This window comes from Antechinus flavipes, chromosome 6 (assembly GCF_016432865.1).
Source record: "Antechinus flavipes isolate AdamAnt ecotype Samford, QLD, Australia chromosome 6, AdamAnt_v2, whole genome shotgun sequence".
Taxonomy (NCBI): Eukaryota; Metazoa; Chordata; class Mammalia; order Dasyuromorphia; family Dasyuridae; genus Antechinus; species Antechinus flavipes.
The window spans coordinates 70,065,321-70,081,531 of NC_067403.1; the positions used below are offsets into that span (position 1 = coordinate 70,065,321).

At 41.2% G+C, this 16,211-nt stretch overlaps 1 protein-coding gene across 4 annotated transcripts in view; it reads left to right on the forward strand.

Annotated features, from left to right (window-relative positions):
- The first annotated feature begins 6,467 nt into the window (after positions 1 to 6,467).
- Positions 6,468 to 16,211, forward strand: part of GAB1 (GRB2 associated binding protein 1) — a 157,742-nt gene continuing 147,998 nt past the window's right edge. For all 4 annotated transcript variants that reach the window (XM_051966155.1, XM_051966157.1, XM_051966156.1 and 1 more), the window contains exon 1: positions 6,468 to 6,623. In XM_051966155.1, coding sequence (XP_051822115.1) covers positions 6,552 to 6,623 — 72 coding nt within the window. In that variant the 5' untranslated portion in view covers positions 6,468 to 6,551. The remainder of the gene's footprint in view (positions 6,624 to 16,211) is intronic.

Below are 16,211 nucleotides of genomic sequence, written 5' to 3' on the forward strand. Positions count from 1 at the left end.
TCCCAGAAATTAAAAAAAAAAATCAAATAGTGAGTTCTTATTTCAGAAGCTGGAGTTTGGGGGTTTATCAACTACTAGATTACTCTAAGCCTTGCTTATTGTGTCCTGTGTATCTAACCTAGTCCACTGATCCAACACTCTTATTTCTTAGCCAGTACCTAATGGTTCTGATACTTGCTGCTTTACAATGGATTATTAGGCCTGGTACTGTTAGGCCACCATCCTTTGTATTTTTTGCCCATTAATTCCTTTGAAAATCTTATCCTTTTGTTCTTCCAGATGAATTTTGTTATTTTTTCTAGTTCTATGAAATAACTTTTTGGTTATGACATTTGGTATGGCACTGAACAAGCAGACCAATTTAGGTAGAATAGTCATTTTTATTATATTAGTTCAGCCTACTCATTAGCAATTGATATTTTTTCTGTTGTTTAGATCTGACTTTATTTGTGTGAGAAATGTTTGTGTTCATATAGTTCCTAGGTTTGTCTTGGAAGGTAGACAACCAAATATTTTATTTTGCCTACAGTTATTTTAAATGGAATTTCTCTTTCTATTTCTTGTTGCTGGGACAATGTATTTTTAAATTGGATCTATGTAGATATATAAAGGGCAGCTGAGATAGGCAGAGGCTAGAGTCAGGAAGACTTGAATTCAAAAGTGACCTTAACCACTTCCAATCTGTGTAATCCTGGGCAAGACACTGAAGGAAATGCAAGGAAAACCCCACATGAGGTCTGACATGACCAAAATGAGGGAACATTAACAAAAGATATAGGAAGGGATTATTGAGAAGATAAAGAAAGAAGGGAGTGAAATTTCTTTCTTTTTTAGAACTGTCAACAATTATTTTATGAAGAAACATCATAAAGAGAATTTTATCAGTGAGTCTAGAGAGAGACAAGATGAGCAAAGAGAGAAGCTGAAAAAACTTTTCTTGTTAGGGTTAAAAAAAAGATAAGAGGATAGAAAGGCTTTCTTTTATGATGGACATTTAATCTTTGTCTTGATAAGAGGCAATTATTCTTGAGAAGACCTTAAGTGATGTCTTGTGTGAACCCAAATGTTGGAATTGTGTTTCCAGAAATAAGGAAATATCATTTGCAGTTATACTATTGGTTTGCTATGACTGATTGCTCTCACAACTAAAATGTTGCCTATTTCTCTTTGATCATTGTTAATAAATTTTATATTGAATTATTTTAATATTTATTTAATTGTAGGAGGTTAAGGGATTTAATATCTGAAAGGATATGACTAACTTTTATTCGGAAAAGTTTTCTCAGTTTACTTGAAATAACATTTAATTAGCTGATAGGATTTTGAGTTTAGTTGATCAGATTGGAGTTATGTTGAAATTAAGAAAGAAATGTAGGAACTAGTCAAGTAGCAGAGAGTCTGAGCAATAGTGAAATTGGTTGATCTGTGTAACCCTATAATGAGAGGCTTTCCTTATGCTACCTGTCTAAAAATCAGAACATACTGCATAGTTTTGTGTTCAGTCTCCTTTCAATCTCTAGAAAAAGACTCAAAAACTACAACTGAATTTGATATATTTCATGCAAGATTATTTCGGTAAACATATTAGCATTAACTATTTGGAACTAATTTTAATTTCAAGTAAATTCCAAGATTAATTCAAAACACATTTTAAGATTACCTACTATTTACTATCTTGGTAGATAGCCATACAAAACTAAAAACGTACCCGCCCTCCGAATAGTTTGCCAGGGGGAGAGATAGTCTGTCCAAGATAAGTAAATATAAAATTGAATGCTCATAATAAGGAAACTAATGATGGGAGATGAACTCCATAATCATAGCTAGTGTTTATATAAAACATCAAGGTTTGCAAACCACTCTATCCATCTTGATATAGGGCTAGTAGTTTAAGGACAAATTTTGACTGTCATTTCAAGAAGTACTTCACTATACACATGGGGACAATGTATTTTTAGATTTGATTTATGGGGATTTATGAGAGTTTTGTTGAGAGGACAGAAAGATGAAGTGAATTTTTTTTATTGATATATAGATGCATCATATCTAGAAATAGATATATTTATACATATATAAATATCCTTTTTTCTGTATCTTCTCTTATTTGATTCTTATAATAACTCTGGAAAGCAGTAAATACTATTGATATTACCATTTTAGAGATGTGAAAACTAGGCTGAGAATAGTTAAGTGAGGATTCAAACTCCGATCTCTTTCTCTTTGCTACAACCACCTCGATGCTTCTCAAATAAATCTCTAGATGTAATGGTGGTATGGATTGGAATGAGATTATTTTATTTGGGAACCAGAAAATATTAGGGGTTCTGCAATTCATAATACAACAGAAGAACTTTTTTCTTGTTGAAAAGTTCTTTAAATTGTCTCTATATAATGCTGTGGTTAATCTCCCCACCCCCGACAGACACAGTTCCAGCACAGACCCACACCCCTTTCATTTTTCTCAGTCTAGGCAGATTCTCTTCAGTACTTTGTGTTAACCACTTGTTTCCAATGTTTGGGATGCAAAAAAAACTGTACACTATATATGAATAAGGATCCAGCAGAACAGAAAACGTTTGCATAATTTTAGACATAGTGATTTCTAAAAAAGAATCTTAATACAGAATTTAAAAATCATTTTGCCTTTACCAGCATGGAATCTCAGATTTCCTAAAATCACAAGATTTACAGATGGAAGAGTCCTTAGAGGTCATCCAGTTCAGCCCCTCACTTAACTGAGGTGGAGAGCCAGAGAGGGTGTGAAATCCAATTAAGCAAATGAAATAGCTTATCCAAGATCACAAAGCTAGTAATTACCGAGTTCTTATCCTATGAATGAAGAAACGAACCCAGAGAGATTAAGTGAAGAATATTTATTTTGGAAATCGGTATAAAACTCAGAAGATGGGAATTCTAGACTTCTAATTCTATCACTGTGTGACCTTAGGCAAAATGTTTAATCCCCCCATGGGCTTCAATTTCCTCCTTTGTCTCTAATTGATTGTAAATTCTTTGTTTTTCATCTTTCATATCCAGCTTTTATTAGTTTCTTGCAGTGTGTATTTAATAGATATTCCTTGAAATGTATGATGATCTATAATCAATGACAAAGGACATTAGAGTCCTTCTTTAATAACCCCAGTTAGTTCAAGCTACTATATTCCTCCAACATCATCACTTGCTATTTATATATATATATATATATATATTTATGTGTGTGTGTGTAAATATGTATTTATATATGTATATATGTTATATATAAATAGGTATATATGTGTATTTACATATGTATGTATGTTATATTTATATGTGTATTTATATACGTATGTATATTATATATATATATATATATATGTGTGTGTGTATATATGCATACCATTTCAGTATTTTTGCCAAGAAAATCCTAAATGGAGTCAGAATCAGCCATGGCTGAAAAGATTGTAGGGAAAACTTACATATATATTTATATAGACATATCTGTATACACATGCACATATGTGTAAGTATACACATATACAGCACATACATAAATACACACATATATACACTTTATATATGTAAAAGTAAGGCCTGATTGGTCCCAGAGCCAAGAATTGTTGCTATTGTTGACTCGTGGCCAACTCCTCTGGCCCATAATGTCCATGAGGTTTTCTTTAAAGATTCTGGAGTGGTTTAGCATTTCCTTCTCCAGTGGATTAAGGCAAACAGAGCCAGGAATACCTGTATTTAAATCCTATCTCTGACACATATTGGCTGTATGACCCTGAATGATGGACTTGTGTTTTCAGAAGTCACTTAACAAGTGGGCAAGTTATTGCAACTCTAGGCAACTATAAATTACTGAGAAGTTGCCAGCCTGCATTGGTAAAGGGAGGTTCCTCATTCAGAATTTCCCCAAAGCAACCAGAAGTCCAGCCTCTAGATTGTTTTTGTTTATCTAAGAACATGTTATATTCCTATAATTTAAGTTTTTGGAGGGCAAGGGCCTTCTCACATTTGAATTCCTAGTATCCAGCAAAGTGCCTGACACATAGTAGGTGCCTAATAAATACTTCTTGGTGGATCAAATCCACAATTCTAAATTTCATTAAATGCTTCGTAGTTCAAGACCCACAAAATAAATCGGGGAAAGTTCAGTTACGTGAGCTGAAATTTTCAACATCTTTAAAAGCTAGGCTTATGGGTATTAACAAAACAAAACAAAACGCCTTATTATTATGAAATGGACTTTAGTACCAAATCATAAACATTAGGTACAACTCGTTCTTTCAAAAAGTGAGTAGTTGGTTCTTAGCCAGCACAAGCCAAGAAAAGTGGTAGAAATTGATCACAGAGGTGAATGATCGCAAAATGTTACTGAAATGATGATAGCTCACCTTTAATTAGCACTTTTGGCTTTGCACAGACCTTTACATGCATGATCTCATTTGATTTTACTGCGACCTTTTAAGGGCGATGTTACAGGTATTATTATTTTCATTTTACAGGTGAGGAGACTGGCTCCCATGCTTACCTAGCTACTGTTAAGAGGCAAGATTTGAACTACAAATCTCTCCAGATTCCAAAGCTTTCACCTTTCTTTCTGCCTCACACAAAAGCAGTTGCTGTGGATGATTAGATTAAGGTCTTTTTCCCATCTAAAATTCTATGATTTTGCTCAGTAAATCAACAAGAATTAATTTTGGTTAAATTTAAATTAGCTTATTCTTTCCCTCCAAAAACTTTTTTTTTTTTGGTTGTTAGGTTAATTCCCATCCTGATCATCGATTAGACTCTTATTTTTTTTTCTGGTTGCTGGCAGGGAGCAGGTCTCATTCTTTCTATTCTCTCCCTCCCAACCCCACCCAAGGGCACGGATTTAGGAGCAAATCCAGCCCCCAACATTTCAGATAACCTTCTCAGGGTCGTTCTGCACATTCTTTCCCAGAGAAAATTCCAAAACTTCTTTTCAACCACATAGGAGGAAGGAAAAAAAAAATTAAACACACAGTCCAGATGGCAAAAACGGAGATTTCTTATTTCGGGGTCTTCCTTCCCCAACCTCCCAGATCGGCGTTCTTACTCAGGGAGCCTGCCTGGTCGGGTTCCAGCCTCCAACTTTCAAGGCTAAAAGAGGCTCCCGTAAAAGTCTCTTGCCCATCGGGGAAGTGGGGAGGAAGGGAAACAGACATCTCGCCATTCCCGGACTACAGATCCCAGAGTGCCTTTCCTGCCCGTCTCTGCTCTGCCCTTGTTGTTGAGCTGAAAGGGCTTTGGCTGAGTTTCAAGGGAAAGTCTTGGCCTCTCAGTCCGGACTGGGAGAAACAACCACCAGGGGCCAAACTTGGGAAAGGGGAGGAGGAAAGAGAGGAAGAGGGAGTGGGAAAAGGCAGGGGGTGGGAGGAAGGAGAGCCCGAAGGGGGAGGGGCGGAGTGGGGGAGCGTGTGTCCAACCTGTCACCAACTCCTAGGCTGGGAGCTGGATCTCGGAAGAGAAAGTGGAGGGGCGGGGGAAGAGGAGGAAAAAGGAGGGCTAGGTCTGTGGAATCCACTCCCAAGAGGGGAGCGGAGGGAGGAGAGTCTCGCTGCAGCTCTGCGCCGAGCTGCCTGGCCCCCTCCTCACTCTTCCACCTTCTACTGGAGGAGAGAGAAGGGAGGATTCCCCCCCGCCCCCTCCCCAGCCCCAGGGCGGTTCTCCCCCAGCCAATCCCCGCTCCAGGGCCTTGCGGGGCCCCGCGTCCGGACGGTGGAACTTTGGTGGCTTCCCAGTTCCCAAAGCCCCTGCGCTCCCGGCTCGCTCGCGCGCCCTCCCCGAAGGCTTGGGAAGCGGGAGGAGACGGGGGTGCTGCGGAGACAGGGAAAGCTGAGGAGGAGGGTGCTTTGGGGCACGTCTGTGTGTGTGAGTGTGAGTGAGTGTGTGCAGGGCTGCCTCTCCAGCAGGGGGTGGAGCGAGTGCGGAGGCCAGGGGCTCGGGCTCGGGCTCCAGCTCCGGGCAGTCTCCGGGAGACGCTAGGCTCGCAGGGGCGGCTGCCCGGAGCGGGGCGCGCCCGGGGGCTGCGGCTCGAGGTCGGGCTCCGGCTCGCAGCGCCCCGCGCGTCCCCCGCGCTTGGGCTGCGGGACGGGCTCGGCTGCTGGGCGGCGGCGGCGGCCGAGGCGCGGGAGGGGCGGACTCCGTCGGAGCCTCCTTTCATGTCTGTGTGAGCCGGGAGCGGAGACTGGGGCGGGGGGCGGGGAAGGGAGAGGGAGCGAGGAGGGAGGGAGGGAGCGAGAGAAAGAGAGCAGAGCCCAGGAGGGGGAGTGCGCTCCCCGGCCAGCCCCGGCTCATTCCAGAGCCGCTCCTCTCCGCATCTGCTGGGGAGCCCGCAGAGGCGCCTTCGTCTCCCTCTCCGCTCCCGCCCGCCTGCCCTTCCTCCCGGACCGTCCGAGGAGGCCGGAGCGGCTGGGGGCGTGCGAGGCTCCGGCCCGCCCGGGCTGTGGCTGCTGCTGCTGGCCGCCCCTCGCCCCCCGTCTCCCCCACCCTCGCAGGACTCGGCGGCGGCCACGGCGGCGGAGCTCGGGACACACTCGCTCACCATGAGCGGCGGCGAAGTGGTTTGCTCGGGATGGCTCCGAAAATCCCCCCCGGAGAAGAAGTTGAAGCGTTACGTAAGTACCGCGCGGGCGCACTACCTGGAGCGGGCTTCGCACCTCGGCGCCTGCCTGTCCTTCCTTCCCCCTCCCCGTCCTCCTCCGGGTCCCCGACGGGGCGGGCGGGTGTATGCGCCCGGGGATTTGCACCCTAGCAAGCTCGGCCGCTTCTGCTGCCCACCCTCCCAGGCCCCCTCCCCCTTCCCCGGCCAGACACACGCGCGCACACACTCACAAATTCACATACTCTCATGCACACTCACACACACGGACGTGAGACTTTCTCCAGCAACTTTCCTCCCTCCCCTTTGCAGACTACGTCATTTACGACTTCTAGCAGTAAGACCCAGACCCTGGAGTTCTCTGGGAGGAAAGAAAAAAGGCTGTTAGGGTTTTTTATTATTCCTTTTCCTAGGGGCTGGGAAGAGATCTTCCTTAGAATATGCATCTTGAAATCTCAGTCAGTACTCGCGCATATTAGTATGATGATGCCCCTTACCTCCCCTCTGCCCCTTTACAGCCTAAAGGAATCGGAATTCCCTGTGGATTCTCCCTTACCCCCTCCCGCCTCTTTTTTCCTCTGTCTCCATCGCCCCTGTTTTTCTGCTAGATTCTTCCCCCTCCCTCTCCCCGCCACACCCCTCCCTGCTCTTGGGGGGTTGGGGGGTAGAAGGAAGGAGGATGGGGAATCTTAGGGGGATCGGATCCAGGAATTGCATTTCAAATGTCCAAGGGACGGGTTATTACCGTAGGACACTTGGTTTGCTGAACCGAATTGCAGGATCGAGGTGACATTGGAGTTTGGGGAAGGGGGGTTGTTGTGTTTTTGTTTTTGCAAGGCAATCGACGGTGGTTTGCTGAGAGACCAATTAATTTCTTCAGCCGGGGAAGGGCTGGTGTTTCGGGCTCCTATGCGCTGTCAAGTCACGTAGGAGAGGGAGTGCTGATGTCAGACTCCCGATCACTGAAGGGCTTCTTTCCGTGGGCACCGAAGCCGATTAAAAACACTATCCACATAATTGATATTGGGGGCTGTTTCCTTACCGAACCTCTAAAGCTTTTGGAAAAACAATTCCTTGAAAGAACCAGCTTGACTCCAAGCAGAGATTTGCGTCTTTATTCAGGGAGTTCCAGGATCCTGTTTCCTGGAGCCTTTTTTTTTTTTTTTTTAACTGATTGATGTCTTTACCACTGCTTCCTGAAAAGGAAAGGGATGACACTTTTGTCTTGGCCACATGCTTTCCTTATAAAAATGTTTCCATAAGTTTTTACTGGTCCTCAGAGACAAGAACTTTTTGTGTTGGGCACCTGTGCCTCCTGGTAGATGTTTATCTTTTTTATGATTAAAGGATAGGATTTCAGCTAAAGTTACTGTTTACTTTCTGTAGAATGGTCAAATTGCAGTCTAGCTTAACCCTCCAAGGTCCCACCAGTGAGTTTCTGGTTTCCTTTCTTCTAGAATTGTATTTATTGATAAGAATTAATTAGCAATTTAAAAAAGATTTGATACGACAAATTCCACCTAATTAGCATAGTGTTACCGTTTCCTTATCTTCAGTTTTGTCTGATTGCCCTAGCAAAGAAATTTGCTTTCACCTAAAACTTAGGGTGTTGAAAGGTCATTTATTTATTTATTTATTTATTGTAGGCAGAAGATTTAGAGCTGAAAGGGGCTGTAGAGATTTTTTAGTTGAGTCTGTCATCAGATAGACTTGGAATAGTGATTAGGAGTGCTGCTTTGAGCCAAGGAGATCTTGATTCCAATCCCACCTCAAACACATACTGGCAACTCCACTCCACCTCTCTAGATCCTTTGGTGTTGAACTTAAAAACATGAGGAGCCAGCCACATATTGACTTAGAAAATCACACATTAATATTATCTATAGTGATCTAGGTGCTTGGCCTGAAGTCAAGGAGGCCCAAATTTAAATCTAGCTTCAGACACTTAGTGTATGATTCTGAGAGCCCTGGGCAAGTCCCTTAATCCTTTCTGCTTCAGTTTTTTGATCTGCAAAATGAGCTGGAGAAGGCATGGCAAACTTTTTCAGTATCTTTGCCAAGAAAACCCCAAAGTGGGGATCACAAAGTCTCAGACAAGCCTGAAAACAACTCAAGAACCAAGTATTGTATTTCTATTAATTTTATTAAATATTTCCCAATTATATTTTAATCAGGTTTGCAGACACTAGGCAGCCACAAAATCTCCTGTTTGATGCCTCTGTTCTGGCTAGACAGCTCTCTAAGGCTGTACGTTGCCAAAAAAAAAAAAAAAAAAAAAAAAAAAGTGTTGACCTGAATTGGTAGAGGGAATTTACTATACCTGTGGAATTACAGGTCAAGCCCTTTCCACTCCCTTTTAAGGGATGGGATGGGATGGGATGGGATGGGAAAACTGAAGCTTGGAGAGTGACTCAGGTAGTAAGTTCCAGAGATAGGAAGGTAGTGTAAAGAACAGGCCATATCATCCAGTATAGATGTAGCCTGACTTTCTTAAGCACTTTGGATGAAAGAAGAAGGGAATTCACTGAAACAGTTACTGTCTGCAGGGGTTTAAATCACTGCTTTGCTTGTCTGGTTAACATGTGTGGCCATCTTGAAATGAGCATTATACCAGGGAGGCTCCCTTGAGGCCAGAATGCATAGTAGAGAATAAATGGTTCTAGCCTCCAGGGGTTACGAGTCTAATACATTATAAACCAAGGGGAAAATTCTCAGCCTTAACAGGCAGCCTTGTATTTGCAGGCCTTTGCAGTAATTCATTCAAATGTGCTGAAAATAATCACATGAAGTAGGATGGATTTAGTTTTCTTTTTGTCTGGACCTGTGATTTCATCAGCAAAGAGAACTTCTAGTGTGGAAACCTTCTTGATTTGTCATTTATAATGTTAGAAAGCTGCCTAAGAGCACCTGAGAGAGGTGGCCATCCTCATCAGGCTAATATGCATTACAGTCAGAACCTGAACTCGGGTCTTCCTGATTCTATTGCTGGCACCAAGGGATAGAGATACAGCTTGGAGGAGAGAAAGATGAGAAACGGGGTGATTTGTGTGAGAAGCAGCAGGAGGACCAGTTTCACTGACCCATAGAATTTGGGAAGGAGTGGGTTGTCAGGGGGAAAAAAAATTTATTAAGCACCATTTATTTACATGCTGGGTACTGTGCTAAGTGCTTGGGATGCAAAGGTAAAAGATGCCTTTTGTTCTCTAGAAACTCCCAATCTAGTGGGGGGAAACCCAGAAGGGAGACTGAGGCGATGGGCTTTAAATGCAGAACAGAGAAGTTTGTATTTGATTTAGAGATAATAGGTAGCCTCTGAAATTTAAGGAAGGGAATGCCTTGGAATTACTTTGTGCTTTAGGAATGGCGTTGTGGAAACTGTAGAGTGGATTCTAACATGGAAGAAGACTTGAAGAAGGGAGACTTACTAGGTAAGAGGGGGTGAGGGTCGGTGGAGAGAAGGGATAGATGTGGAATCGGATCCACAAGACTTGGCAGCTGATTGGAAAAGAAGGGTGAGAGAGCGCAAAGAGTGGTTTTCTCCTTTGTTCCTCTCACATATGGTGTATGTCTTGTAGTCTTCCTAGTTTGTGATGTTCTTGCAGATAAGAGTTGTTGCTTTTTTTTCTCTCATTATGTTTCTTGGGGGGAAAAGAGGGTTGAATTGGTATTAATTGGCTAATGATTTGTCACACAAGAACTTGACCTCAGACCTTCTGACTCAAGTCTTGCTACTGACATCACATCATGCTGCCTCTATGGTGATGGAATGAGCCAGGGCAAATTCTCCAAGACCATATACACATGAAAATAGGAAAGGAATGGCTTAGAGCCAATAAGTAATCATAACAGCTGATATTCTCATAATGCTGAGGCAACCAGTGGTGCAGTGGATAGAGCCCTAGGTTTAGAGTTTAGAGAATCTGAGTTTAAGTCTAATCTCAGATATTTCCTAGTTGTGGGATTGTGAGCAGGACACTTCACCTGCTTGCTTCAGTTTCCCTAACTGTAAAACAGGGATAATTATAGCACTAACCTTCCACATGACGATCAAATGAGATATTTATTAAAAGTACTTATCACAATGCTTGGCTCATAGTAGTTGCTTAATAAGTGCTTATTCCTTATCCTTTTTAAAATTTACAAAGCACTTTGAATTAATTATTGAAGTTGAATCTCAAAAAATCTGTGAGTTAAATACAACAGATACAAGTTTTTTTTATGGATGAAGGTCATAGAGGTTAAGTGACTTCCTTGCTTGTGGTCAGCCTGATATCTACTTTTTTGTGATACCTTTTGTGTTTATTGAAAGTAGAGCTTCTGGATTTGGTTGTAGGACACATCAGATAACACATTTCTTGCCTCAAGCAGATTATAATTTCCATGGGGAGATGAGGGAGAAATTGCTGGATGTAGTAAAGTATAAGACAAGTCAGTATATTTTTAAGCTAGTATGATTTATACATACTGGAATTCAATTTGACATCTATTTTTAAAGCACCTATTATGTTCACGGCAGTATAACATTGTTTTTTCATGTTTCTTTTTGCATTCCTGCCTTCTACACTCTCTCTGTCTCTCTCTTTCCTCGCTCTGTCTCTCTCTCTCTCTCTTTCTCTTTCACAATCTCTGTTTACCACACCATCGATGGGAATAGGTCTTTCTGTTCTAACAGATGTCAGCTGGTTTCAGCTCCACCATCATAATCTAAGACACCCCCAGACTTGGATAAGGGAAAGAGAGTTTGGTATTGACTGGAGTATTTAGGCAAAGGTTTCCCCTGGGAGGAATGCCCCGCCAGGTAGGCAGACGGGGGCAGAAATGAAGGTTGAAGATACTGGTCAAGGAGACCTTAGGACAATGTAATAGAACGAACATTGAATTTCATTTCCAGCTCTCTCACAGTGGTTCTAACTTTGGCTGGGTTGCTTTACTGGGTCTTATTTTCCTCCTCTATACTATGGGGATACTTAATATTTGTGGACAGTTGCGTAGTAGATAAGACTGCCAGAAAGACTCACTTTCCAGAGTTTAAATCCAGTCTCACACACTTACCAACTGTGTGACTTTTCTATTTGCCTCAGTTGCCAAATCTGTCTGGATAAGGGAAATGATAAATCACTCCAATATCTTTGCTGAGAAAATCCCAAATGAAATCCCAAAGCAATTGAATAAGAGTAATATTTGCATTTTCCATCCAACCAGGTCTCTGTAAACCTTAATTGTCAATTGAAATGTTATTCAGCTTTAAGAAAAAAAGTTTCTTTATTAATATCTTCTATATTAAAAAGTTGGGAGAGTGAAATGATATCAGCTAGAAATTGAAGGGAAAAGGTAGAGAAAAGGTATGATATAGGTTCTGACTAAATATCAAGGGGAATTCCCAGAATGGCAGTAGGGGATAACTGGTCTATCACCTAGATAAGCCCTGTGACTAGAGTGCATAAGAGGTAAGGCTAAATTGTATGAGATGGGGATTTAATGCAAAATAAAGTCCTCTTCACTAGAGGGGTCAGGAAAAGTTGGGTTCAAATCCTGCTGTAGGAACATGGTAACTGTGACTCTGGTTAAGCCAAATTACCTTAGCCTGTTTTCTATACAAAGGGGACAATACTAGGACATCACCCAAAATTCCCCTTCTCCTATTATTATGTCTGATAACGATGGTTGGCATCTGTATAGCAGTTAGCAAGCTTTAGATTTGTTGTCTGATTTGATCTTTACAAGTTTTGAGGATTGACAATGTCAAATATGCTACAAACCTTAAAGTGCTTCTTAAATACTAGCTATTATTATCCACTCTGCTACACTTTCTCAGCTTAAATCTGGTCTTATTGATATTTTTGGGCTGTCATATTAGGTGACTAGAAAGTTGCATTATTCTCAGGTTTGGTCTTGGTGCCTGCCCATCAGAATCGCATCTGATAAAGTGCTTTCTGAACGCCAGAGATGTATTCCTGTACTGATGCAGTGCTCATACTTGTCTTGGAACATTCTTGCTTTCTGGAAGAAATTGTAGGTAAGCCGGTGCAAGAACAGAAATAGCTTGTTTATAATTTTATACTTTTGACTCTCTGGAAAAACAGCTTGAAAGTGAAGGAAAGAATACTGGAGAGCATTCTGGATTTGGAGTCCAAACATCTCTGTCACTTACAATTTACTTGTAGTCTTGAACTGTTTAATTCCTGTTTCCTCCAACCCCACTCTCCCTTTTCCACCTCAGTTATTTTATGTATAAAATAAATTAATATTTAAGGTCCCTTCTTGCTCCACATTCATTCAGTAAGCATTTATTAAGTTGATGCAGTATGAAGTTGTGCTTCAGTGCCTAGGATTTAGACAAAGAAATCATTCTACCTGCATAGAGCTTATATTTTACTGGAGATGAGAGGATAATAGAGATACACAGAGAAGCAAATACAGAGATTTTGCAGGAGGGCTTGAGCATTAATGATTTTTTTTTGGGGGGGGGAGCGGTAATTTTCATGGCATTAAAAAAAAAAAAAGATGTTCGCCCTGAGTTATATTCCTACAGTATATTTAAGCTCTTCTTGAGTTGCGTGTTGTTTTTTTTTTAATAGAAGAGAATAATATTAAATTAAGTGCGAGATTTCCTTGTATTGAGCAAATTTTCCTCCCCAACCTTCTTTTATTCCTTTGGCTTTGTTTTTTTCTTTTTTAAAAAAAATTCCTGTGTTTGCCCAAGAGTCAATGTCTTTTCTCACTTACCCCATTCTTGGCTTTTCTAAAATATTAAAAATCTATTCTTTAATATCTCTATTACTCCTTAACCTATTACTGTTCTCTAAATATGCTGAATTTTAAATTTCCACTTGTTTTTAATCTTCTGGTGATATTCACATACAGATTAGCCTTATAAGGGCTTCCTAAGAATGAAACCTTAGCCTTCTCCATAGGGAAGGTCCTCTGGAAAACTTTCCCATGTTATTCTCACACAATATCAACAGAACCCTCTTCCTTTAGGATGCTGTGTTAAAAGGGGAGGGAATTTAAAGATCTCCTAAAATTAATTAAAAGATCTCCAAACCTCTCATTATAAAAAATAGGAAAGTAAAGTCCCAGTAGGGTATCAGAGGATGTCAGAGAATTCCAATCTCACCTCTGCTAATTTTCTGTTTCTGTGGCCAAATATTTCAAAGTAACTTGACTTTCCTTCTCTGCTCCAGTTTTCTCATCTATCAAAGGGGAGAGCTGAACTCAGTAGATATTAAGTTCTCGGTTTCAGCCCTAAATCAGGGAATCTCTGTGGTTTGTCCAGCTTTAGCTTTATCAGTCATAATTCAAAAGTAGGTCTTGGCTCCAGACGAGTGAGTTTTCTGGTGCGTCCAAGTGCATCCTTCTCATCATATAATTCTGTTTGACAGTGTGCATGATGCTTTAAACAGGTCTTTAAATTCTCGATAAGGCTGAAACTCAGTGGTTAGTCTTGGCCCAGATCGGGACCCTTTCCACCTGCAGAGGAGTCCTCCTGTATACCTTGCCATAAAGTCCAGACACCAGGTTTGGGCTCCTTCCTTATACCAACCGTCAGCTCTTAGGCAGGTGTGTGCTCACTGGGGGGGAATTCACTTCTGGCTCCACAGCCCAACGACCTGTTCACTGACAGTTGGCCCCAGAATGGGGTCCAAGCCACTTCTTGGGGTTTATATTGGGCACCCAGCTTGGCTTCTGTCTGCAGAGCAGCTGTCAATTTGTCTGAGCCCAGGGAGTATGCCTGAAAACAGAAATACCCTGCTGGGGGGCCGGGGCACATGTCTGACACCTGGTGCCTGACCACATACCAGCCCCGCAAAGGTTTAAGAAGGATCCTTGGACTCCCGCTGCATTGTCTGTTTGAAGCCTCCGGTCTGGGTGTAGTGAGGGGATGTCTGGGGCTCCATTTTATTCTCTTTCCTAAAGAGCTTCAAACTTGATTTTGCCATTAGCAGGCAAAAGATTCTTTAACCCTCAGTTGGAATTGATGTGAATTGTACAAGTGAATTATTAATTAAAAAGTACTTTAGTTTTAAATGACTCACGGAGACTTAAGTCAGAGCCCCTGGAAAGGGACCTTAGAAACCATCCAGTCTGAGCTTACTTTACTCTCAAGGAAACTGAAGCCATCAGGAAGCAGTCCGTGTTAATTTATATTAGTATTTCCTCTTTACTTTGCAGTGTGATTTATCTGCTTCTTAGATTAAACACTGAAATTGGGGTCAGGAAAATGTGGATTTGAATCTAGTCTCAACACTCAATAGCTGTGTGATCTGGGCCAAGTCACAAGCCTCAGTTTCCCTATTTGGACAGTGGTCATGGTGTAATTATTCCTGAATCAGGAAGATTTGAATTCACATCCTGCCTCCTGGTTGCTTAATTTCCATTTCCCTCAGTATGTTCATCTGTAAAAAGGGGGAAATAAAACTCTTCAGGGTTATTGTGAGGATCAAATAAGATAATCTTGTAAAGTTCTTAGCACAGTGTCTGGTACATAGGAAACACTATATAAATGTTAGCTGTTATTATTATTAAAGAGCTTTGCAAACATAAAAGCCCTATATAACTATGACTTTGGGGGAGGGGGGAACCGACTGTATTTTGGTTCCTGAGACTGAGGCTAAATTACCCAAAATCTCTTGTAAAATTTGCCACATCCTCACATCTGAAAGCTGGCATTTTGGAGATCATGGACTAGTTTTTGGAAGTTGTCTTAGTTTGGTGTGGTATTTGCAGAACCAGGGCTGTTGTTTTAGTAATTTTTCTTTTAAGGCTATTTTTCTCCAATAAAAATACCATTCATGATACAGCAGGTTTTTGTTGGGCTTTATCAATTAAGTTGTTTCTGAACATTTGATTGGTTGGGTGGTTGTGTTAGTTGAGTATTGAAAATAGTAATTAAATTTACAATATTTTAATTTGGTGAAATTCTAGGAAACTCCTATCTCTCAGTTGTTGTGCCAGTAGGGGCTGTTATAAGCATACTTGGGTAATAGAGCTGACAGCTGGACTGATGTTTTCAGCGTGTGTTTTGCCACAAGAGGTTTCTGGAATGGACACTTAAAGAATAAACTAACCTAAAGTATTTTTTGAAGCTGAAATGAAAAAAAAACCCAAACCAATTGAAATTCACTATATCAACAATAACAATTCATATTTCTACATTGTTTAGTTTGCAGAGCAAAAAAAAATTTTTACTTTTACCACAGAAACACCATGAGGTAGGGGGTAGTATTATTCCTATTTTGCAGATGATAAAATTGAGTTTAAGAGGTGAATTCATTTGTCCCAAAGTCATTGTCAGAAAATATTTATGGAGTTCATATCAAGTGTGCTGAGTCCTGGAGATAGAAAGTTTAAAGATTCAGACGTCCTCTGCCTGGATTAATGGAGAGAGGGATCCAGCCTCAGAGTCTGAAACACTCAACTACCTCAGACACATGGTAATTCTGTGATACTGGCCAAGTTATTTATTCTTTCAGGTTCCCCTGAGACTCTACTTTCTCTCCACCTACCCATAACCTCCAACTGTCCAAGATCACTTTTTTTTTTTTAACAGTATTTTGTTTTTCTAAATACATGCAAAGATTATTTTCAGTATTCATCTTTGCAA